General features: G+C 43.1%; 1 protein-coding gene and 1 long non-coding RNA gene across 3 annotated transcripts in view; one reads left to right on the top strand and one right to left on the bottom strand.

The window, feature by feature from the left end:
* Ly75 (lymphocyte antigen 75) overlaps positions 1–25,494 on the top strand; it is an 85,582-nt gene that overhangs the window by 43,753 nt on the left and 16,335 nt on the right. Inside the window, exons 16-28 of the mRNA XM_038336391.1 lie at positions 2,405–2,526; positions 4,171–4,202; positions 4,890–5,065; positions 6,519–6,586; positions 6,854–6,933; positions 7,749–7,888; positions 9,351–9,456; positions 9,954–10,114; positions 13,298–13,427; positions 15,344–15,570; positions 18,578–18,743; positions 20,988–21,155; positions 23,481–23,597. Of these exons, the coding sequence (XP_038192319.1) occupies positions 2,405–2,526; positions 4,171–4,202; positions 4,890–5,065; positions 6,519–6,586; positions 6,854–6,933; positions 7,749–7,888; positions 9,351–9,456; positions 9,954–10,114; positions 13,298–13,427; positions 15,344–15,570; positions 18,578–18,743; positions 20,988–21,155; positions 23,481–23,597 (1,693 nt within the window). The remainder of the gene's footprint in view (positions 1–2,404; positions 2,527–4,170; positions 4,203–4,889; positions 5,066–6,518; positions 6,587–6,853; positions 6,934–7,748; positions 7,889–9,350; positions 9,457–9,953; positions 10,115–13,297; positions 13,428–15,343; positions 15,571–18,577; positions 18,744–20,987; positions 21,156–23,480; positions 23,598–25,494) is intronic.
* LOC119818681 lies at positions 102–21,300 on the bottom strand. Of its 2 annotated transcripts, XR_005286182.2 has the most exons (3): positions 20,969–21,300; positions 2,346–2,584; positions 102–1,679 (listed from the first exon to the last, which is right to left on the bottom strand). It is a non-coding gene; the product is annotated as an uncharacterized LOC119818681 (long non-coding RNA). The 2 variants fall into 2 exon arrangements; XR_006020853.1 differs by lacking the exon at positions 102–1,679 and having other exon boundaries at positions 2,191–2,584.

Consider the following 25,494-nt stretch of genomic DNA (forward strand, 5'->3'; position numbering starts at 1 on the left):
CTCCTAACTCCAGTTCCAGGGGATCCTCTGCCCTCTTCTGACCTCCACAGGCACCAAGCACTCGGGTGCACAGACACATGCAGGCAGAAAACACTCATGCATATAATTACACTTTTTTTTTTTAATTTAAAAAACCACTATTGGTAAATTAGATTGCTGTCAAGTTAAGATAGTACTCTTGAGTTTTTTTGTTTGTTTTGTTTGGGTCAGGCAGCAGGATGCTTTTAAAATGGAGAAAGGGCAACGTGAACCAAGATTGTGAATGTGAGCCATGAATGTGAAGAAACTTTATCTTGAGATGTATTTCGAGATACAGCAGTTAAGACTGGAAAATATCACAAAGACATTAGGAAACTTGTACAGAATCCGTTTGTTTATCCATTTTATAAGCGATGAATCTGGGAGGTACATAAAGGCACTAGAAGCTATCAATGACAGGCTATGTCTTCAGAAGAGCACAGCAATAGATTGACAAATAAGCTATGGTACTATTGGATACCAATTGGGCGCCAGTTTGCAAAAGAGAAGGTATATGCTAAGAGGTGGTTATTATGGGAGTGACACGGTAGTGGCATTCTGATGGCGGTATCGAATATACAGATTCTTTATGAGCCAGGACCCTGAGGTAGGCATTATTTCACTTCGTATGTACACAACCTGTGAAGTAGGTGCTGTTACCATAATCATCAAGTTGAGAAAGAAATCTCAGCGTAGATGTGTCAGAAGTAGCACTTCAGCTCACACACGTCTGGTTCCAGGCTATTTCACCGCTGCACTGTTTTGGCACGTCCTGGCACATTCCCAGGGCTGGACCTGACCAGGGTGCTGAAGGAATGAAGAAAAGACAGAGACACTGACATAGAAAAGCCATCAGGAGGAGGACTGGGGTCTCTGCTGGAGAAACCACACCGGGAGTTCGCCATATTGATTATATAGAGTTCACCTGCAAGGCGGCGTTACTGCAGACAGCTGATCAAAGAGACAGGCTCGGCTCGTCTCAGTAGGCGAGCAGTCCTCAGGCTACAAATTTCCAGGGGCGAAAGCTATGGTGCTCATTTCTGCACTGTTAGCATCTACATTCTTAACCCCTGGGGAAGGTTTGGGGAGGGGGGGTCCTTGACATGTCTGTTCCATGTCAACAGGACACATTCCATCTGGACTTCACTCGCTCATGGCTTTCTCGGCCTCCTATGAGCCTTTCCTAGAAACAGGCAGAAGAAGCAGTGTCTTTCACAGGCTGTGATATGTTACGGTTAAATATGATAGAGGTATGAGACATAGCCTACAGTAAGTCGCAATCCAGGAACTAGAAGTGAAAGGGGGGGGGGGGGGAATCGAATGTTTACGAAAGCAAAGGGTCAGAAGCAGTTTTGAGGAAACCATAGATAGTAAAAGAAAGCCAGGGGTGAGGATGCTGTAGCTCCTTCACTCCGTAATCCAAGAGGCTCAGGAAGGTGAGGTGGATGCGAGCAAAGACGGGAAGAACGCTGTCTTCAGAGTATCTCTTCCCAGGGTTGGCCGGCGTCACAGCATCGGGCCCTTTGACAGGATTCACGACTCAGAGCAGCTAAAAACCTCAGAGAAGCTGACAGGGTTTTCAGAACGGTCTAGAACAGTGATGCAGTGAACTGGATTTGAAAGGTACATAGACCTCCGCATATGAAGAGATTTTTAACCTACTGGAAACAAAATAAATGAATATAGGAGGTGCCAATACAACCAGCATCAGGAAGAACCCCAGCCATGGCCATGTTCTCCCGTCTAGAGATGCATGCCTCTCCCACCACAGTACCCATAAATTTGGCCCCAGGAGAAAAATATATATTTTTAATATATAATTAAATATATTTTTAATATATAATTATATAGTGCATATAATATACACTAGCATATAATGAATACTAGCATATAATATACACTAGCATATCTTATACACTAGCATATAGTATACACTAGCATATAATATATACTAGCATAAAATCTGCAACACAGTACAATAAATACATGCAAAGCCGGGCGGTGGTGACGCGCGCCTTTAATCCCAGCACTTGAAACCCTGTCTCGAAAAACCAAAAAATAAATAAATAAATAAATAAATAAATACATGCAAGAAGTTTTTGTTGTAATTCTAAAAAGAAATGGAAAAAGTCTAAAGTCTAAAGTTTTATGTCAACAAAAAAAAGAGAACAATTAGCCTTTTGAACATAAACACAACTTTGTTTCCTGTGTTACTTGGAAAATTCTTGCCCAAGCTGCTACCGTTTAAACATTCCATGCCTTCATCCATTAATTTTGCGAGTATGACAGGTACTGGAACTAAAGTAGAGAAGGATACCCTAGCTTACAGTGTTTGCAAAGAGCTGCAACAGTTTTGGAATATTCTGCCATCTTCTTCCTCCTTTAGGTACTTGACAGTCCTTGGCTAAGAAGCTGGTATTTCTACGACGACCAGAGAAAGTTTGTTTATTTGAAGCCTTTTGCTTGTGATGCGCAGCTTGACTGGGTGTGCCAGATTCCAAAAGGCAAGTGGTCCTTACTGCTTTTCTCAACCTTCAACACTGCCAACGGTGCACTAGGAGGCAACCTGGGGAGAATGAAGCAATGATAAAGAAATCAAAATCTGGCCGGGCGGTGGTGGCGCACGCCTTTAATCCCAGCACTCGGGAGGCAGAGGCAGGCGGATCTCTGTGAGTTCGAGACCAGCCTGGTCTACAAGAGCTAGTTCCAGGACAGGCTCCAAAGCCACAGAGAAACCCTGTCTCAAAAAACCAAAAAAAAAAAGAAAAAAAAGAAAAAAAAAAGAAATCAAAATCTGACAGATTCTTGTAAACTTTAGAAACAATTTTCAGTGAACTCCAAGATGCTAGTATTTTATGTAAATTAAAATTCGAGAAACTAGTTAAAATGACCATAGAGTCTGCAATGACAGAGAGATGGGGAAAGGAGGGGAGATAGGCAGAGTGGTACACACCTATGGACTCCAGCACTCAGGCTGAGACAAGACTGCCAGACTTGATGTCGGCCTGGGCTACGTAGTGACACCCTGTCTTCGACAAGATTATAAACAGGAAGCCATGTACAACTTTAACTGTCTTGTAGCACTATTGGTGAAAATTATTCAAAACCTGGAGAGCTGTCTCAAAGAGAAAAACCAAACACACATGTTGTGTAGGCAGTCTCTAAGGAGGGGCTTCTGATGCTTTGGGGTTTTATGACCGCATGAATTTTAATACTACATCAAAGGAAGCTCAACAAATCTACCCCACCATTTCTAAGGTTAAGCAAACTGTATATTTATTTGCAATCAGTGTGACTGCAGCTGATATGCAAATGATGTGGGAAACTTCTGGAATCCGGTGAGGGCCATTGTCCTGTACCTCTTAGGCCCAATCGTGTGATCTTCCCCGCCTTTGTGAGTAGAGGCACTCGCTTACAGAGTAGAAACTGGAGGCTCGTGGAGTCGGGTGTCTCATCCAGAGCGTTGCAAAGACAAGGTGTGCACAGGCATCTGGATACTGACCTGGCTTTAATCCTATGGAGCATACCATATTTCCTGCTTCTATCCCAGAATTCTGAGTGACTTACTTGTTTTCCTCCATTTTATTCAATGTTCTTAAAAGAGTCTACGCCATTGTATATTTTTCCAATACCATCTTGGGAATTTGTAAAAATCCACCCCGTGTTCACAGACTAGATACTCAGGATCCAGTAGAACAGTGCCTGCGCTTGCCGTATATCCCTTGGTACATTGTGTTATGGCTACAGAATCATCATTTGCTATTTGTACTTTCTAATTGCTGGTCCTGTGTTCTTTGTGACTTCCTTAATACAAAAGACTTTCTAAGAGACAGCCAGCAAGTCTTTCTGTTCTTATAATGGGGATTGAACCCATGGCCTTGTACATGCTAGGCAAGTGCTTTGCCATTGAACTACATACTCAGTGCTAAACTACTAGCAATACTTACTAAGTCTGCCTTTGTAGTATATCAGCACGAAAGCACGCGTTCATATAAACCCTGAAACATTCCGTTCAGAAATTCCTAACTCAACATTCCAAGATAAACAAGCCCCCACAAGGCTTCGTTTCACTTCTGTGACTCCATTTCCAGGACGCATGCTTCCTAAGCCAGTATTAACCATAAGCCATTGTTCTCTTCCTTATGCAGGTAGCACTCCCCAAATACCAGACTGGTACAATCCAGGTAAGCTGAGCGCCAAAATTTAGCAGGAGCTACTTCCATATTTTTTGATCATGCTTGTTGTTTGTTGTTAATTGCTAGGGTTTTTTTTCCTCACATCCTCAAGTGAGATGCCTGCAGGCAGCAGAGGTGCATGAATGGTATTGGATGGGAACAGAGATGGAGTTTCTTTCCCTGAGCACAGGGCAGTCAGTCTAGTGACAGGCTCAGAAGTCCTTATTTTGTTATGGACAACACTTCCTCCGGTCAGACAGCCAAAATCTTAGTGGGTTACGGGGTTAAATTAACTGAATCATTACATTTTTTTAAAGGCTCCTTTTGTCTTAGAACTTTGAGGTTTCAGCTGGGAGCCAGCAGCACTTCGGCCTGTGGTGATACAGGATATCCTGTGTCAGGGAGTGGGTGATGTAATAAGCTGTTCATGATGCTGGGCAGTGAAGGAGGAAAGGGAGGTCCCAGGGTCACAGTGCCCCCTGTGAAGACACTCTTCAGTACACCCAGACTTCCGACTAGGCCTTGGCTCTTAATGGTTCTCCCTCCTACCAAAAGACTCTTGGGCTGGTGACCAGCAGGCCTTCGAGGCACACTTACCTGAACAGTAGTGGCTACTACATAAGGCCCATTTTGAACACACCCGTGCTTAGCTATGTTGTTTGACCATCACGGTTGTAATTCTGTTTTCTCCCTTAGAGCGCGCTGGAATTCATGGGCCCCCCGTTATAATCGAAAGAAGCGAATACTGGTTTGTTGACGACCCCCACTTAAACTACGAAGAAGCTGTCCTGTACTGTGCCAGCAATCACAGCTTTCTTGCCACGATATCGTCTTTTGCAGAACTGAAAGCTATCAGAACCAAAATAGCAAATGTAATTGAAATAGATGCATTTTTTTTGAGATTTTCTTTATTTTTATGTTACGTGTTTGCCTAAATATGCCACTTCCACATTCACGCAGTGCCTGCAGAGGCCAGAAGAGGGCGTCCCCTAGAACTGTAGTCAGCCGGTGGTGAGCTCCAGGGTGGATACTGGGAATTGAACCTGGATCCTTATAAGAGCAACCACTGCTTATAACCTCTGAGCCATCTTTCTAGCCCATCAAGTGCACTTTAATTTCTTATACTTACATTTATTTCACTAAAATATTCCTAAAGTCTATAAAACACACATCTTAGCCATGCATGGTAATATATGTCTATAATCTTAGCACTTAGAAGGCTGGGACAGGAAAATTTGAGGCCATACCAGGCTGAACTATATAGGTAGACAGACAGAGAAGGAGTTGGGGGAGAGATTGTAGGGAGTAGGGAAGAATAGAAGTGGATGGAGAGAGATTAAAGCTCATTCAAAACACAATTTGCTTTACAACATCCAAAACCATTGTTCCATGCTAGGAAGGCTAAAGAGGATTGCGTAATGTATTAAAATACACATGATTGATAATAAATATCAGCTTGGTAGATATCAGTAGAGAATCTAAATAATCCTTATTCTTTTTATTTATTATTTATTTATTCTTTCATTTATTATATCCTGACCACAATTTCCACTCCCATCTCTCCTCCCAGTCCCCTCCACAGCTCCCTTCTCCCCAAATACACCCCTCCTCCTTTTCCACTTAGAAAAGGGCAGGCTTCCCAGGGATATCAACCAAACACGGCATATCACGTCTCAGTAAGACAAGGCACCTCTCCTCCTGTTAAGGCTGGATGAGGTAACCCAAGAGGAGGAAAAGGGTCCCAAAAGCAGACAAAAGAGTCAGATGCAGCCCCCACTCCTGCTGTTAGGAGTCCCTCATGAACACCAAGCTACATAACATATAGGCAGAGGATGCAGGTCACAGGTCACACCAATACAGGCTTCCTGATTGTCAGTTCAGTCTCCATGAGCCCCTATGAGTCCTGCTTTGTTTACTAATCCTTATTCTTTATAATTTTTAAAAACTTGGTAGCTAATTTCTTGTTTCTACTAGTAGAAAATTAAATTAAGAAATAAAATTAAATTGCAAAATAGCTTTGGGAGGGAAATTAGTATTTTAAAAAATTTATAATTACCCGTAATAAGATACTATATGCCCAATTAATACATTGGTCCAAGTATATATGGCTATGCTTATAGCAATCATTTTCTGAATCTCAACAGAACCTATGGATATATAAAACAAGATATGTCCAATTATATTTTTGCTGGAAGGTCCTGGTGTATATAATTTTTTGAGACCAAGCACTGGAGTGTTTGGAGATTTTCATGACTTGTGGTTCCAATAAAACAGAATTTTAGATGGAAAGTCCCCTAGTAAGGACGGTGTGTGGTTGGTTTTCAGATATCTGGCGAGGAGCAGAAGTGGTGGGTGAAAACGAGCGTGAACCCCATGGACCGTTACTTCCTGAGGTACGTCACACCTTAGATACCAACTCCATCCACTGATCGCAAAAGGGGCCATCCTGCGTGCCCCATGCCAATGGATCGCTCTTCTAAACTGTTTTTAAACACTAATCCAGACATTCGGGAAACCAAGTTCCTTTGCATGTTGGTATCCAAAAGTGGTATAAAAAATAATGTTAACATGAAACTGATAACTGCAATAATTTAGGGTGAAGAAGATGGGTAGGACATGTAATTACATTGCGAGTTGTCACCTCGCTTACTTTCTTTCAGATCCCGACACTCGTGGCACCGTTTTTCCATACCTTTTGGAGATGAATGCATGCGCATCTCAGCCAAGATGTGGTTTCTTGGTAAAGTCTATTCTTTCTTTCTTTTTTTCTCTTTTTTTCTTTTTTTTTTTCTTTTTTTGGTTTTTCAAGACAGGGTTTCTCTGTATAACAGCCCTAACTGTCCTGGAACTAGCTCTGTAGATCAGGCTGGCCCCAAACTCACCTGCCTTTGCCTCCTGAATGCTGGGATTAAAGGCGAGCACCACCACCACCCCACCAGTAAGATCTTTTCTGATGCTTCAGTGTTGACCACGTAGTATGTGAACTTCAAATCCAGTGGCTGCCTAATCTGTCTCCCTCTTTGATTGAAGGTTTGGTGGTTTCTTCATTTACCACTGATGACAGTCACTCGGATTCTAAATAAAAGCTCCTCCCAGTGTGGACATTTTCAGTTATTTTTATCCTCCAGCAGTTACTTCAGCCAAAACTTAGCACGTTCATAATTGATAAGCAGATAGATGAATTTGCAAGGCTGAGCAGGCAGTGGCTCTGCCCACTTATTAGACAGCCCTGCCAACTCCCTTCCTGTCCCATGCCATCTTTCTTTGGGGGGCATGGCTGCTTTACCAAGTGTGTAATTTTTACAGACTATATCACTGTTCTATAACCTCTTGATATGAATATAGTACAGTCAGAAATGAATAGAAAAGGCCCAGAATATAGTTTAACTATCAGGAATGGCTGCTTTAAAGAGCCTTTCTTGAGGCTGAGGGTAGACTTCAGGCCATCCCTAGCACCAGAAACTGTATGATATAAAGGAGCCCATCTTTATTCGCAGTTTTTAAAATACACTGAACAAGATTCTCATCATCGCAATCCTGGATCTCCTATTTCAGACTTAAATAAACTATCAGACTGTAATGACAAGCTGCCGTTCGTCTGTGAAAAGCATAATGTGTCTTCATTAGAGAAATACAGTCCAGATTCTGCGGCTAAAGTCCAGTGTACTGGGGAATGGATTCCCTTTCAGAATAAGGTAAAGGGGAATTGCTGCACTGTGTAAGCCATGATTGCTTTCATTCTGCTTGTACGGCCTGCAGTAGATGGGAAGCCCAACCAGACGCCTCTCTGAGAGGGGCCTCCAACATGCCTGGTACCAGAATCACAGGAGCTACCGATCTCCTCTCTCGAGTTAGGGATGCCTAGAGGTCTTTGTATTCTATCGTTCCCAACACCAAAGTTGCTGAAGTTGCTCTGACACTGACAAAGTCCACTGAATGGTCGTAGCTAACCCCACTCCCTGAGGAAACTGACTCCATTTAAGGCTGCTCTTTCCTTTTCTCCCTGAAGGAGAAATCCACGTAGCATCGTCAGTCACCTTAGGTCAGAGAGCACAGGTGTGTTACAAAGTGCTTATCGTTGATTTCACCCATGTGAGAGTTCAGTGAGGAGCTAGGTTTGGGGAACCGTGAGTTCTCTGCCCGCCTCTTTGTCGTGCTGTCTTCATCTATTACAAGATTATTGGGTTGCTAAGAAGAAATTGTCCCCAAATGTGACCACTTCTTTTTCTCTCTCTCTCTCTCTTGAAAGTTTAAAGGGGTTCAGGCCAGGCTGGTGCCAGAACCCCACAAAGCCATCAATGGCAGCGAGCTCCTTGTTTCTGGTCTGCCATCCTCAACACTGGGTTTCTCTGTTGGAGCCCAGCGTGGTCCTTCTGGGACTGTTTCTGGAAACCACCAAGTGACTGCTTGTGGCTCAACTTCATTGAAGCAGCCAGTCTGTAAGAGGACTGAAGAAAACTGTAGAATGATTCAGGGAGCGCTATTTGAGACAGAGTGCTCCACCCTAAACTGTCCATAATCTCAGAGAAAGGCAGAGATGTGTTTGACAGCAGAAGCACCTGTAGCGAAACTGGGACCATGTTGATGTCTGCATTAGTTGTGGGGCGGGGCAACCGGCAATGTAACTCTATCTCTGAACTATGCTGCCAGCCACATTTTGAATTGAAACAAAAAAGGGGATAATCTTTTTAAGTCCCCCCCCCAAGGTGCTGGAAGTATGCTAATGTGCATAGTTATATAAGCTTGCATTAGGATGTCTTACCCAGAAGAAAATAGAGATGTGTTTACTATCTAGAGGGGATGACTAAGAGCCCGGGGTTTCCATGTCAGATGACATAGGATCGGAATGCCCATTTTATCACCCCGTAGTTACTTTGCTCACAGATCAAGTTGCTTCACTTTGCTGTGCCTCAGTTTCCTCATTTGTTTTGAGAGCTAAAGGAGATGATGAGATGGTCAGCCGAGCACAAAACCTGCACCACAGTGCCCATCACATGTTTATATCCAAGGTATAAATTTGAAGTCGTGCGAGAGTGCTTTGTTGATTCCCATATCTCACAGCTTGATGGCAGTGCTCCAAAGGGTGAGGCGTTTTCCGTCTGTGCACTTTTCTTGCATCTGAATCTGAGAGTCTTCATATGTGTCTCTTGTTTACAGTGCTTTTTAAAAGTCAAGTCTGCGCAGGTTCCGTTTTCTCAAGCAAGTAGCATCTGCCATACCTACGGTGGCACCCTTCCTTCTGTGCTGAGCAAGAGTGAACAAGGTACCAGGACTGCTGGGAAGGCGTGGGTTTTGTTTGTCTTTTTGTAATGCTGGGGACCAAGCCTAGGGCCCCAGCGCAGCTGAGCAAGTGCTGTGTGCTAGGGACCTTGTTTCATTTCAGTGGGAGCCAAGTTAGTTTTAGGAGGCTGTGGGGAATTAAAATAAAGTTATATAATGAAACCATTTTTTCATAGAAAAGGTAAAAGGCTATTTTGATAGATAATCCAAATGCTTTTCTACTGTTTTTGAATTTCATTTGTGTGTATGTGTATGTATATGTGTGTGTGCGTGTGCATGTGTGTGTGAGCATGTGCATGTGTGTGTGGTGTGTGTGTGTGTGCGTGTTCACATGCATACATGTGAAAATCGGAGAACAGCATGCACTAAGGAATCTGTCCTTCCTTTCTAACACGTGGGTTCCGAAAATCCAATCCAGGTCATGGGGCTATCTTTCTCTCTGGCGCCAACTGCTTTTCTAAAAATTTCTTTTTTTAACAGATTTTATTACATCCTTGCTTCCGGAAATGGAAAGCAGCTTGTGGATTGGTCTGCGCTGGACTGCCTACGACAGGGTGAACAGATGGACAGACGGCAGAGGCCTGACCTACAGCAACTTTCACCCGCTGCTGGTCGGCCGGAGGCTGAGCATCCCAGCAAGTGTGAGTTACCTTTCGGTCATCTGTGGACTTGTGGGACTTGTGGACTTGCGTCTCCCGTAGATGACTAAATCAAGAGCAACAGCCCAGGGACTGGGGATAGAGCTCACTTGGTAGAGTGTTTGTCGAGCAGGCACAGATCCCTGGGTTGGATTCCCAGCACCACGTAAACCAGGCAGCGTGGCACACGCCTGTAATCCTACCACTCGGCAGATAGAGACAGGAGGGTCGGATGTTCGGTTATCCCTCATGTACATAGTAAGTCTGAGACCAGTCTGGGATATGTGAAACCCTATCCCTAAACGTTTTTAATAATAATACTAAATGAATAGCCTGTTGCTTAGTTCCATTTCTATGGCATGATCCAACCAGGCAAATTAAGAAAGATGGCGTAAAGAGTGGTTTCCAACGGCCAATGAGGTTGGAAGGGGGTCGCTGTGGGGGTACGAGGCTCCTTTTTAGAAAGCGAAAATCGCCTAACACGGACTGAGGTGATGGTTGCACAATTCTGCACGTCCATTCAAAGGCACAGGCTGTGTACGTGCTAACCAGGTGACCTACACCAGGACAGCTGGGAGCCCGCAGTCTTCAGGTGGGCGCCACCCTGGTTCTCACAGTGGCGCAGACTCCCTCGCACACACTTCACAACCTTGTAACTCTCCAGAAGCCAATATCAATGTTTGACCTGAGGTGGGGGGTGTGAGCGCTCCACCCCCTTCTCTCACGAGGAAAAAGACAAAACAATAACCGCTCACCATTTTTCACTCTTGTGAGGATGCCATAATTAATTTCTGGTCGATGTTCTCGTTAACGGGAAATAAGGGAGGGGAAGAGGGTCCTATACCGACAGCAGTGAAGCAGAAACCTTGCGATGGCCGCAACAGTGAAATCCCTGATGAGATTCTGCTAGATTTTAGGGGAAATCAGACACTTGTCAGTCACCCGAGTTGGAAATGTGGGACACAGCATCTTATCATTTCCTCATCTTCCTTTAGGTCATGGTGGAAATGTTCCACCTTCCTTTTAAACCACGGACAATGGCGCTTTTTTTTTTTTCTTGATTGTCTTACCGATATTTAGAAAGATGTTGCCTGAGGATTTTTGTGTGATATTTTTCCCTATAAGCATCTGTATCAGTTAGGTACTTCTGGGTCAAGGTAACTGCAGTGCCTGGACAGCTCAGCGGGAAAGGTCTATTGTGAACTGTGGTTTCAAGAGGTTTCTGTCCACGGTGATGGGGGACACAGTGTAGCTTTCTGTGCTGTCTGTGCTCTGGAATTGTGAGCCCACCAGTGCTAAGGAAGGAACTGGGTACAGCATGTCAGAATCCTCTTTGGTGATAAAGGGACTTGGTGTAGGGGGTGGGACCCAGCTCGAGGCCTCCGCCTGAGTTTACGGTGCCTTTGGAGGTTTACTTAGAGCGTCTTAAGATCGACTCCCAGTGCTGCTGGAGGGCCTACATGGACCCTCTAATGATTGATGAAAATCGTATTTCAAGTCTTAGTCCAGTACACAGAGGTATTTTTCAATATCCACCAGGGTAAATTACCGATTTTCTCCCAACTTCCTGGCACATTTAGGGGCTCGACGGTTCCTTATGAGTGAAGAAAGCTGTCTGTATCGCTAACTCTCTAAAATGTGTTAGGATAAAGATGTGTACGGTTTGTGTGGTTTTTAATCCCCATACCTTAGTTTGTGCAAAACAAAATCAGATGCACATCTTTGGCCCTTCACAATCTCCTCTCATCTCTAGCCTCTACCCCAACCCTTCACTTATATGTATTATTAAGAGCACTGATACATCTTTCTATTCTGTTTTTCTTGGAATTATCTTGTCTCTCACATTGAATTATTCATTTATTGTCCCCTTTTCAAATATGTTTAATAACACATACAATTCTCTATATAAGATTTAATCACATCCCCTTTTGGATATCTCTCATTATGTTCTATAATTACCTTATTTCTATTTTGGTTTAATAGTTATTTAGTAATTTAATTTTTTAGTCTGTAACTCCTGGCATAAGTTTGGGTTTTCTTTGTTTTTTTTAACATATGTTTATTTGTTTTGTGTATGTATGTGCGTGTATGTTAGTATGTGAGTTCATGCCACTGCACATGTATGGATATCAGAGGACAACTTGTGACAGCTGGCTTTCTCTTTCCACCACATGGGATCCAGGTGCCCACCCCCAAACACTGTGCACATGCACCCACAAACATGCTCATGAGCATACACCCAGACATGTACACACAAAAAAAGTATCCACATCTACTAAATGTAATTAATTAATCGATTTTGCTCACTTGATTATCAAGACTGACCAGTCTGGGTGGTGATGGCACAAGCCTTTAATCCCAGCACTTGGAAGGCAGAGGCAGGTGGATCTCTGTGAGTCTGAGGCCAGCCTGGTCTACAGAACAAGGTCTAGGATGGACTCCAAAGCTACACAAGAGAAACCCTGTCTTGAAAAACAAAACAATAGAAAAAATTTTGAAGAATTCCTGTAGTCATTTTTATCTTATAAGAGGTTTTCTTTGTTTGAAAATATGTGTATCTATGTTAACATTTTTTAATTTCTAAAGTTAATTCCATTATTTTTTAATGTCTTAAATGTTTGTCATGGTGTAGGCAGATTTTTCTGTCCCTCCTGCTAGCTCCCATATCACGACATGGAGACTAATATTAATTATGAAGCCTCGGCTGATAGCTTAGGCTTGTTTCTAGCTAGTTGTTATAACTTAAATTAACCCATATATTTTGATCTACACCCTATCACTTGGCTTTTACCTCTATCCCATTTTGTGTGTCTGACTCTTTCTGAATCTGGCTGGTGGCTCCTGGCCTCTCTGCCCTCCCTTCTTCCCAGCATTCTCACTGCCCTGAATCCTGCCCAGCTGTTGGCCATTCACCTTTCTATTAAACCATTCACAATAGCGCATCTTCACACAGTGTAAAGGAATATTCCACAACAGCATGGTTTTGTTGTTGCTGTCATTTTGTCCTTTAGAAGTTTCACTGTAACTTCTCTCAAGATTTTTGGTTTGCTTTTGGCTTTGGTTTGGCTTTGGCCCTGGCTCATTTATTGGTTTGTAGGGGGAAGAAGAAACACCAAGATGCAAACTTTTTCTTGCAAGGATCTTCACACTATTAGTCCCGTAACTGTGCTACTGTTTTCTTTTTAGTTCTTTGATGACGAGTCTCACTACCACTGTGCCCTGATTCTCAATCTCAAAAAGTCGCCGTTCACTGGGACCTGGAATTTCACTTCCTGCTCCGAACTCCATTCTCTGTCTCTCTGTCAGAAGTACTCAGGTATCAGCTGTAACCTAGACATACTTAATTTTATAGTTATGTAGCTTACATTTTTAGCATAGACAAATTCATATTGACACAGGGAAGCAGATTATCGCTTATAGACTGTATTTTTTCAAGTATTATTACTACAGTTAAATATAAAATTAGATCTATAGTAGAACACGTTAATAGTTGTCTAATGAGAGTCATAGATCAATATTCTAGTAAGCTGTGGTCGAATGTTCTTTCTACTTAGACATTTTGCAGATTTTTGTTTTTATCCAAGGAAAAGTTCAGTACTGTACAAACACTCGCTGCTAAATTTAGCTGACAGAAAGTTGAGGAAACACTATGCATGAAGCTGTCTGTGTCTTCCCATAGTCAAAATAATGTAAAATATGTGCTTCAAAAGTAGGAACCACCCATGCTCGTAATAGTGGCATACCCCTCTGCACTGGGGAGGCACAGGCAACTGAATCTCTCTGTAAGTTCAAGGCTAGTCTGATCTACATGGTGAGTTCTAGGACGACCAGGGCTACATAGTAAGAAGAAAAAAAAAATTAAATAGAAACCACCCAGTTTTTTAAAAGTGCATCGCATTATTTTAAATTGACCATGGTAAGTTTTTGACAAGTGTTTAAGTAAAAGTTTTTGCTACACAATGAGAAGTTTAATCATGTGTTTCATGTACCTTAGCAAAGCTTTCCTTGCTAAATTAATCTTTGCCCCTTTGTCCCACCCTCTCAAATGACTTCCTTATTCAGATAAGAACCCTAAGGCAGTGACAAGTGGTCTGCAAATCATTTTCAGGGTAGCTCTGCCACTTGAAATAAAGGGACACTTTTAAAAATTAGTTTTATTGATTCTTTGAGAATTTCTTTTTTTAAGATTTATGTGTTTATTATGTATACAATTATGCCTACAGGTCAGAAGGGGGCACCAGATCTCATTACAGATGGCTGTGAGCCACCATGTGGTTGCTGGGAATTGAACTCAGGCCCTCTGGAAGAGCAGCCAGTGCTCTTAACAGCTGAGCCATCTCTCCAGCCCCCTTCTTTGAGAATTTCATATAACATATTTGGTACACGCATACACACACACACACACACATGCACGCACGCACACCAACTCCTTTCACACCCATCCTTATCTCGCTACTCCCTCCAAAAACTTCAGTTCCTTTGTTTTGTTTCTCAATAGCCCCTTGACAGCACATTGTGTGGCTTGCATAGTCCTGGCTGTGGAGCCTTTATCCAGAGCCTGGTTAACCTACCGGTAACCACATTCTTAAAGAAACCTGCTGTCCCCAGAAATCATCAGCTGTTCATAGGTCTTCAGCTGGGGCTGGGACTGGTGAAGCACTTCCCAGTCCATGCTCAAAGTGGACTGGCTTGGTCTCGTGCAGTCTCACTCCTTCAGGGACCTGAGCCGCTGGGAGTTTACAAGCGCACAATCCTGCCATGTCCCAAAGACACTGCTCCATTCCAATTCAGCCCAACCTCTGGCTCTTACAGTCTTTCTGTCCCCCTTTTAGAGAGGGTCCCCGGCCGTTCAGGCGGTGGGGCTGATCAAGATGTTGTAAGGGGAGACTTTGAAATACTTTTCCTGGCAAAGCAGTTCACACAAAGGAGGGGTTTGTCACCAACGTGGAATGATAATCTTATTGCGGGCTACTTTTTTGTGTAGCTTTTCTTCTCCCAAACGAGAACAGCTAAACAGAAGTGTCCTGATTTTCAGGAAATTGCAAATCATTTAAGTTTTCCTAAGCCATTCCTAGCAAGATATAGCTTAATCTCTCAGCAAAATTCTGAAGTAAGTAGACAAGTGATGTCTGAAGTAAAGCAGGAAGGGACGAGCTCTGGGAATCCGACAGACCTTGATGACTTAGCAGAATGTGCAGAAGGAACTCTTGCTATTGTTTTCTTCTACAATAGATGTTGAAGACGGACAGCCCTGGGAGACCAATTCAGAAACTGTAAAATATCTAAATAACCTGTACAAAATCATCTCAAAGCCTGTGACTTGGCACGGTGCTCTGAAGGAGTGTCTGAAAGAGAACATGCGGCTGGTGAGCATCACAGACCCTTACCAGCAGGCCTTCCTCTCCGTGCAGGCCACCCTGCGCAACAGCTCCTTCTGGATCGGACTCTCCAGTCAAGATGTAAGTTTGCCGTTCCCCCCATTAGCTCCTCTTGTTGACCCAAAGAAAGCAGCGTGTTACAACGTTATGCAGTTAATTCCATGGGTGTCTATTTTTATGCCAGTTGTCTTTTGACACAAAGTGGAAGATTGGGGTCTTGAGAAACGTTCTAGTGGGTATGGCTCACTGAGCGCTTCTTTTTATTGTCTTTGTTTGGCTGAGCTAGAATCAGAAGTTGTCAGGTCTCCTCAACCAAAGATGAGAAAGGAAGAATTTAAAAGTCTGGTAGGGTTGGGTGTGGAGGAAGTATGGAGAGTTTTCCATCGCTTTCAGAGTTAGCAAAAAGACTTTAAGCCATAGAGGCAAACGAGAGACCCTTTCTCGGACAAGGTAAAAGGTAAAGACTGGCACCTGAGGCTGTCCTTAGACCTCCACACCAAGCCATGGCACATATGTACCAGTGTGTGCACACAAACACACACACACACACACATTATACATAGAGACATGCACACATCATACACACATTATGTACACGCTGACATGTACATATCATACACACATACATGTAAGATTTAAAATTTTAAACTATAATAAATTAAAAGAATGAAAATTAAAATCACTTGTATTAAAATCACTGTTAGCGAAGTGTAATGCCAACACTTAGGAGGCTGAAGCAGGAGCATTGTCATAAATTCAGGGCCAGCCTGGGCTCTAGGATGAGTTCCAGACCAGCCCAAGCTGCTGAGCAAGAGTCTCACTGTTTAATGAAAAGCCACTCGTACTAAAGTATCAGTAGTTTACCTGTGGGTTGGTACTTGGTGTGTGTTCTTGAGTTACTGGATCTATGGGTTTATTTTTAAAGCAGTCGGAGTCGTGTTACATAACTTTCCTCATTTTCCACTTAACGATTTTAGTATTTATCCTTAGTCTGTTTTCTGTCATTATCATCATTATAGTGTGTGTGTATACATGTGCATGTGTGTGCACATGTGTGTGAGATGGGGGCACACATGTGGAGATCAGAGGACCACTTTATGGTGTCTTCGCTTTCCTTCCACCTTTGAATGGTTTGCTCTGCCCACTGAGCCATCTTGTGTTTTCAGTCTTGACCTGTGGGTCTCTTTTCCCTTCACCCTTCGTTTTACATAGTCTGTGTACCTGTTGTCTGTGTGTCTTCACAAGCTGCCTTTAATGTTCAGAACTTGACAGGATAAGAAGATGTAACAGTGTATATTGAAGTAACAGTATATATTGAAAACAATTAAAAATATTATAACAGAATAGAAATAATATAAGGCTTTTATTCAAGTAACATGACACTACCTAGGAAAGTATAGCGAGAACGGGAGCAGCATGGAGCCTGAGCTGTGGGGACAGTCGTTTTTATATACATTCTTAAAGAAAATAATGTTGACATGAAATAGAGCATGTTCACTGTATCTCAAGTACAGCAAGTCTGGGTTAAATGAAATCCAGAGCAGGTTAGAGCAGTGTGTCATTTAAGTATTGAAGACATCCAAAAGTCAGCGGTTGGGACAGAAGGATGAAGCAAGACTCAGGACACTGTAGTGAGTATCGGGAAGGAGCAGGGGACGGGGAACAAGTTCTCGAGTAAGACTCATGTCAGAGAGAGGCATGGAACCTGGAATGGACAGCAAGGAATGTCAAAGGAGCTAATACCCACAGCCCCACCACTTACAATCCTTTGGTATCTAAGGACAAAAAAAAAAAAAGAACAGGCTTCCTGTGTGTAGCTAAAACAGATTGTTAGCTTAGAAAAACCAAGTTCAGATTAAGATCAATGAAGGATTAAATGAATGTTAGAAAGTTTAGGCATATCGTCTTGATCAGGAAGTTTCACATTCATTACGGACAGGGAACGCTAGAGGATTTATCTGTGGTGGAAGGACGCTCCAAAGGTCATTGGCAGGGGCTGGTGGCACAGAGGAAGACTGGACAGTGTAGGCCAGAGTGTAGGTAGAATCATGCCTCCCGGGGGCAAGTTTCAAGCCCACACTGGCTTTCCTGATTAACTGATGGAGCATTTGCTAGCAACCAGGAGGTCCTGGATTCAACCCCTAGCACTACCAAAATAATGAAGCATTTAGTAGCACTAGGTTTGGCTGTTTCCTGGTTTTGAAATAAGGATCCTGTGTGTGACCTTCCCTCGGGCCTCAGAAATGCTTAGCCCTGTCCTGCAGTTGAGCCAGCATTGGTTATTAAGGCCTAGTGCATTATTATTATTATTATTATTATTATTATTATTATTATTAATTATTGCACAAATGGGAAGTGTCATAACTATCCCTCAAACTCATAAATCCCAGTATCAACCACATAAAGCCATTCTCAAGACAGGTGGGTGGTCAGGCCCTGTCAAGCTCTAAAGACAAGTGTTTAGAGGCTTCCAGAATGACATAAATACAGTAAAGGAAGCTGCTTTACCCCAGAGACCAATGCGAAAGCAGCCGTGTGAGCTACAGAGGCCTGAGTTGAGACTAAAGAAATGAACATTTTACACTTGGCTAGTCTTGGGTCACAGCCATCTCACAGATGCGGGGGCTGGAAATTGGGAGGGTCAGGCTCACACATCAGAAGCTCATATGTGATTGCACTGCTGTGCACAGCCAGCTTTCTGTCTTTCTAGTATGCCATGTTGCTGCCATTGTACCCCATGCACATACTCCTCACTCCATGTTAGCTTTCTGGTCTCCAACTAACAGTTCTGATGATCTGTGGGTAGCAGAGCATGGTGGTTAGGACCCCAAAGTATAGGCTCTAAGAGCCTGAAGCGGGGTCCTAGCCCTGCACTCACCCTCAGGTCCCTAATCTGTTAAAGGGAGACAAGAGGGACCCTCTCAGATGCCCGTTCCATGGATTCAGCAAGCCAATATTTATCAACCATTTAAAATAGTGCTTAACACAATATAAAATACAACTGATAATTATCGGACCTCATGGGTTAAAATAATATGGAAGATGATGTAAATAATGTCTCTTTGAAATGAATTTCTGCCCCTCCTAGGATGAGCTTAACTTTGGCTGGTCAGATGGGAAACATCTTCATTTTACTAACTGGGCTGTCAACAATGAGAAGCTTGATGACTGTGTGATCTTAGACTCGGACGGGTTCTGGAAGACAGCTGACTGTGACGCTAACCAACCCGGCGCCATTTGCTACTACCCAGGAAGTATGTAGATCTCAGATGCAGTAGAGTTCTGGGCATTTGGTTTTGCAAAATCTTATTTGGGGATTGTAAGGAAATCGCATCCTTTTTTAAAAATTTATTTTCACTGTGTTATTATGTGTATGGGGGATTTGGCAGTGTGTGTGCCCGTGCACCTTGTGCGTGTCTAGTGTCCATGGAAGCCACATTCCAGAACTGGAGTTACAGGTGTTCAGAGCCCCGGGTAGGTGTTGGGAATCTGAACTAGCTCCTCTGGGGAAACAGACATCTCTTAACCCTTTAACCACCTCCCGCTCCATCATGTAAATTCTTTTCCCCAACAAAACTTGGTGCAAACATTTGTACTCGAGAATTATTGAGGGGGGCTGGAGAGATGGCTCAGAGGTTAAGAGCGCTGCCTGCTCTTCCAAAGGTCCCGAGTTCAATTCCCAGCAACCACATGGTGGCTCACAACCATCTATAATGAGATCTGGTGCCCTCTTCTGGCCTGCAAGTATACATGCAAGCAGAACACTGTATATGTAATAAATAAATAATTTTTTTAAAAAAATAATTATTGATTATAAATTGTTTTGTAATTAGTTTTATTTTGGATTTTTGTCTTCCTTATATCAGCTGACAATGCTGACTGACATTATCCCATTGTCGCTCAGCCTCCTCTTACATCTGTTTTTATTCATAAATATTTACAAAACTAACTCATGGAAACGCTTTCTTAATTCATTCTTAACATCGACAGCTAGCATCTTAAGCCATGGTTAAAGCTCCCAGGCGTGGTGGCACACGCTTTTAATCCCAGCATTCAGAGATAAAGCAGAAGATGGGCAAAGCCTAGCCAAGCCTGGGCTGCAGGCAAGCCCCCGTCTCAAAAACAAAGACTCTTGTAAGGAGTGGCAACACAGGTGAGGGAGCTTAAGTCACACGGGCATTCTGTTTCCCTTTTCACCGTTTTGTTTGTTTTTCGAGACAGGGTTTCTCTGTAGCTTTTGGAGCCTGTCCTGGAACTAGCTTTTTTAGACCAGGTTGGCCTCGAACTCACAGAGATCCACCTGCCTCTGCCTCCCAAGTGCTGGGATTAAAGGTGTGCACCACCACTGCCCGGCTCCACACGGGCATTCTGACCACCACCTTACAAACAAGCGTAGGTCAGCCATCTGGAGAAGGAGCATCAGAATCCCCGGACTCGGGAGCCTGAAGCAGGCAGCTCTCTGTGAGTTTGAGGCCAGCCTGGTCTACGTTGCAAACTCATGGTCTACGGGCCATCCAAAGCTACATGGTAAGATCCTGTCTCAAAAAGCAAAAACGAAACAAAGAAAAAAAATCCCGACACCAACAAAAAAAAACCATAAAACCAGGACATGCCACATGCCTGTCCTTTCTGTTTCTCCGGTTTTTTCACTCTGCCCTTGTGAACTTTCTGCTCTCTCGGCGTGTAGTGGAGCAGGGCTGCTCTGCTGCTTTCACTTCTGCCTGTGACCAAAGGTGAGTGAATGACTTCTGAATCCCATGTTTCCAACTCGCAGGACCGAACAGGCTCAGCCTGAGCTGGCAATGAAATCCCCAGCCCATTCAGGGGCCCACATTTGTGTGTTTGTGGTAGAAAGTACACATTATTCTCTGAGACAAAGGGATTGGTCACAAAATGGAAGAAAAAAAAATGCCCAATAGTCTCTATGACATTGTAAATCTTTCTCAGTTATTTTGAGTTCTACATTACTATATTTGGATCTTCTAGACTGTATGATTTTTTCTATAAAATGAAAAAGATTAAATATTCTAGAGGCCATGTTTTAAGTGATATCTCTAATTTTGCTAAGGGAATAACTATTTCATTAAGTTATCTCATTAAAATTAGAGATATCAGTGAGAAGAACCGTGAGAGTGAATCTCACAGTTAAAGTTAGATGCCTATTGTTAATTAATATGTTTATAGAGCTCCCCTGGGGAGGCCCCTGGCACTTGACATTTAATGATGCAGGAAGAAAGAAACTCATGTAACCTAAAAACACCTCATTTTTAACATTCCTGCACTCCACAGCAGGGGTAAGAAAATTATGTCAAATAATTTCCTCCCCGCAGAAAGCCAGCATTCTTTATGCTATATTCGAGTGTAAACACAGCCAGCCTCGCCAGGCTGCTACTTCCTCGCTTCCTGCATGCTTCCCACAAATCAAATCTAATGACTGTGAACAGGATCTAACATTCACGTCCGAAATTAGAATGCTCACCGCCAACCCTTCTTCCTAGATGAGACGGAAAAGGAGGTCAAACCGTTCAACAGCGTTAAGTGTCCGTCTCCTGTGCAGAGCACGCCGTGGGTGCCGTTCCAGAACTCTTGCTACAACTTCATGATCACGAAGAATAGACATAAGACAGTCACGCCGAGGGAGGTACACGCCATCTGCCAGACATTGCGTAAGCATCTTCTCTTGCCCTGAGTACTGGGACGTGCTCGCCTTTCATGTCACCCGTTACAAAGATTCCTGAGTAGCTCTGGTAACTGGCTCTCCTGATTTTCACACAAGAGGGCAGAGAACTGGTTGTGGGGCGCCTAGACTGACTGACCGGAACTAGGTCACCCTGTGCGGCGTGAAGCCCGGTTACACCACTCATCAGAACCAAGGTCAAAGGCGACCGACCTTGACCGCGTACCACCAGACCCGGAGCAATTCCCAGCTAAACCCTGAGGGTCTGTAACTTTTGAACGATGAAAGGGAAGGAACTATGAACTTTGTGCAGAGTTCCTATGAAAAGTATCAAGTCATTATACCTCAAAGTGTGCTGAGTCTTAAGAGCACGTGTTTTAAGAGTTCTACAAAAAATTTAAAAGAAATAAAAGATAGAAAATAAGGGTGGAGAAACACTAGATTGTATACCCTCTGTATCAAAGTATATCAAGATATACTTTAAGAAATACTGACATAGCGTATGAACTCACAGAGACTGAGGCAGCACGCATAGAGCCCTATGAGGTCCTAGAGCTGAAAGGCATAGAGGACGTGTGCCTGCCGCCATCCCTAATCAAAAAGCTATGTCCAATGGATAACTACTTACAAATGAAACTTTAGTTTTCTTCGAAGGAGTCTGAACCCCGCCCCATCTCCTGCACAGCAGAAGCTCCCTCTTGGACTCTGGGTGAGGCGCAAACCGCACGCAAACTCCTGTTTCCCCAGAGAGATCCTTTACTGAGTGGGGAAGAAAGGTTAAAGTGGCTGCTTTCTGACTCAGGCACCAATTAGCAGCAAATGACCTTGCAGGTGTAATTTTTAAGAGGAGAAAAAGGGGAGGTCTGGGTTAGAATGGGCTAAGATGTGGTGGTAGAGGACATGGGACATAAGAGAAGGGGAAGGGACAAGAGAAAGCGGGAAGGAGCATTTGTCCTGGGGGACAAAGGACTGTCTCTGGATAGAGAGGAGACAGACATGGCACCTAGGCAAATGGGGGGTTATAAAGGTAAAATGGAAAACCCCATGTGAGGATGAGGTGTTTAATTGTAATTGGTCATGTTAATTAGGTAAGTCAAAGGGGGCTTCTGATTGCTGGATTCCAATACTTTGATAGCTAGACTTGGTAGACAGCCTCAGGAGGAATAAGTGACCCAAATAAATGACCAGTTTTAGAAATATAATCTAATGGTTTTAAGCAAGGCAGAGGGAATAGGGGTAAGGGGCAAGGCCTGCCAGAGCCACATGCTTGAGTAGGCTGGTGTCCCTTCAGAGTCACTGGGGAAATGACTCTTAAGGGTAAACTGTGTGCCCAGCAGTGGATGGACAATAGCAAACAGATTCAGTAGCATCTTTGGAGGTTTCTTGCCTTATAATGTCATGGCAGGGCTTTTCCTCTTTATTCCTTTTTAGTTATTGCTTATTTTATCTTTTTATTTCTTATTGTTATTTTGGCCCTACAAGCCTATTTATTTATTTATTTATTTATTTATTTATTTATTTATTTATTTATTATGTATGCAATATTCTGTTTGTGTGTGCCTGCAGGCCAGAAGAGGGCACCAGACCCCATTGCAGATGGCTGTGAGCCACCATGTGGTTGCTGGGAATTGAACTCAGAACCTTTGGAAGAGCAGGGAATGCTCTTAACCTCTGAGCCATCTCTCCAGCCTTGTATATACATTATGATCTCTGGTCTTGTGTTTCTCTGGCATTCCTGAACATGTGCATGAACGGCTCTCTGCATCTATATCTGCTTCTTGTGCCTTTTCTTGGGTTCTTTCCTTTCTGTTTGTTTAAGTCATATTATGGCTTATTTTATTCTTATCCCTTAGATGCCTGTTTATTTTCTAATGAAAATGTGGTGAATCCAGGTGGAAGGGCTGGTGGAGAGGAACTGGGGGAGTAGAGGAGGGTACCATACTTAGGATATACTGTATGAAGAAAAAGTAATCTATTTTCAATAATTAAAACTATACTAAAGAAGCATTATTACTGAGTAGTCTTTAACAATATCCCATTAATACTGTGTGGATTTGTGCCCTTTGGAAAGTGACAGTTAAATGAACGGAAAGAAAAGTGGGCATCTTATGTTCTCAGCTCCGCTACCAGATCCCTGTGTCCTGTGGGGGCCAGATGGACATCAGAATGTGTGAACACCGCACAGCCTGCCACCTTAGCTGATGGCCAGTTCAGGGTAGCTGCATCTGGGAAGTAGGACTTCCTGACTCTTTCAAGGGAAGACAAAGTATTCTGTACAAAGTAATTGCTAAAATTGGCCTTTTTGTTTTGACAGATTCAAAAGCCCAGATTCTGAGTATTCGGAATGAAGAGGAGAACGACTTTGTTGTTGAACAGCTTCTGTACTTCAATTATATTGCTTCCTGGGTCTTGCTAGGGATAACCTATGAAAGTAAGCGGGGACTGTGGCTTTCTCTGTTAGCAAACAGCCCTAGCTGTCCTAGACTAACCTGGGCCTTGAACTCAGAACTCCACCTGCCTCTGCCTCCCAAGTTCAGGAACTAAAGGTGTGCCCCACCATCGTCCAACTCAAAATGCAATTCTTTAAAGAACATCTTTATTGATGAACCAGCATGTGTTATGTATTTAACATGGTGTGTAATAATACCACTAAAGCTTTTGTGTCTCTGCTCTGCCACTAAGCATACCCTTACCCCAATCTTAGATTTAAATGGTAGAAAGTAATTTCCCATCTCCACCCTTCCTTCTGGCAACTCAAGACTAATTAAAAATGACCACACTTCCATATATATCCCCAATCTGCATTCCCGTTATAACTATGTGGAAAAAACAAACACAAGGTACTTTTCTAATGATGCTGCCCCTTTGGGTTTATAGCATTATCTTGGGTATAATAAGCAACAGAAGGATAAGATTCTTAGTCTAAGAGTGGGGAAGGATATTTGAAATTTGGATTAAATACCATGTCTCCAAAACACCACTGATACGAACAAACCTTAAAACCTGTGTCTCATAGAGAGTAAATGAGACCAATTTAGAAGGAAAATCAGAGGTATCCTGAAATTCGCGGAGGCCTTGCTATTAGGGAGGGAAATCCGTCTATAGGCATGTCATGGAGGAGTCTGGCATTTCTTCTCGTCTCTACTCTAGCAGTAGTCGTGGCTCTTGAGCTCCGGAAAGAGAAAAGAGAAGAATCCAGGTGGGACGCAGTGATAGAGTTGCTTTAGAGCAAGCATGGAAGCAATACATCCGTGAGAAAAAGCAGCTCCCGGCCTGATCCCAGCAGGCCACGCGCTCTGTTTCTCCTCTCCTCGTTAGGTTCTCTCTTGTGTTTCCCCTAGAGTGCACACGTCCAGGGAATGCCTGTGCCTTTCCAGGAAGACCATTTTACCCAGAGTTCAGTCTGTTTAAGTAGATATGTAAGATGCGAGAATATGTATAAAAGTATAAGCACTCCTAAAAGTGAAAAGTTTTCTAGGGGAAAGGGTAAGGGCGGGGCTGGAGAGATGGCTCAGCGGTTAAGAGCACTGCCTGCTCTTCTAAAGGTCTTGAGTTCAATTCCCAGCAACCACATGGTGGCTCACAACCATCTGTACTGAGATCTGGTGCCCTCTTTAGACAGAATACTGAGATACTGTACATATAATAAATAAATAAATCAAAGAAAGAAAGAAAGAAAGAAAGAAAGAAAGAAAGAAAGAAAGAAAGAAAGAAAGAAAGAAAGGGTAAGGGCACTCAGTGCATGCTCCCCTGGAAATGATGGTACGGTGCAGAGGACACCAAGCTCAGGCATACATATTTGAATCGTACCCCCTGGGAATGGAATTCATAGAATGTGAAAACAGAAAGGGACTGGGGAGGGGAAGCGACAAGAATGATGCCGGGGGACAGAATATATCAGGATGCCATAAAATGAAGCCTTTGCCTTATATGCTAGTCTAAAAATAGAGTAAAATTAAGTTATATCCTCTTACATATTTTGTCATGGTATTATCAGAAGCAAAAAAAAAATTATTTTTGGTTTTTTGAAACAGGGTTTCTCTTTGTACCACTGGCTGTCCTGGAACTCACTCTGTAGATCAAGCTGGCCTCAAACTCACAGAGATCCCCCTGCCTCCCACATGCTGGGATTAAAGATGTGCACCACTACCACCCGACTGAGTTAGTTCTTTTATTGCGGTAACAGCACAGAGCTCACATTCATAATTTTATGTGTTAATATCCAACTATTTAGCACAGTTTGTTGAGAAACCTGATCTCCACATTGAAATGAAGAATGTTAAAATCTTTCACCCAGGAGTATACACAGTTGTGTCCAGAGAAAATAA

Source organism: Arvicola amphibius, chromosome 7, assembly GCF_903992535.2.
Source record: "Arvicola amphibius chromosome 7, mArvAmp1.2, whole genome shotgun sequence".
Lineage (NCBI taxonomy): Eukaryota > Metazoa > Chordata > Mammalia > Rodentia > Cricetidae > Arvicola > Arvicola amphibius.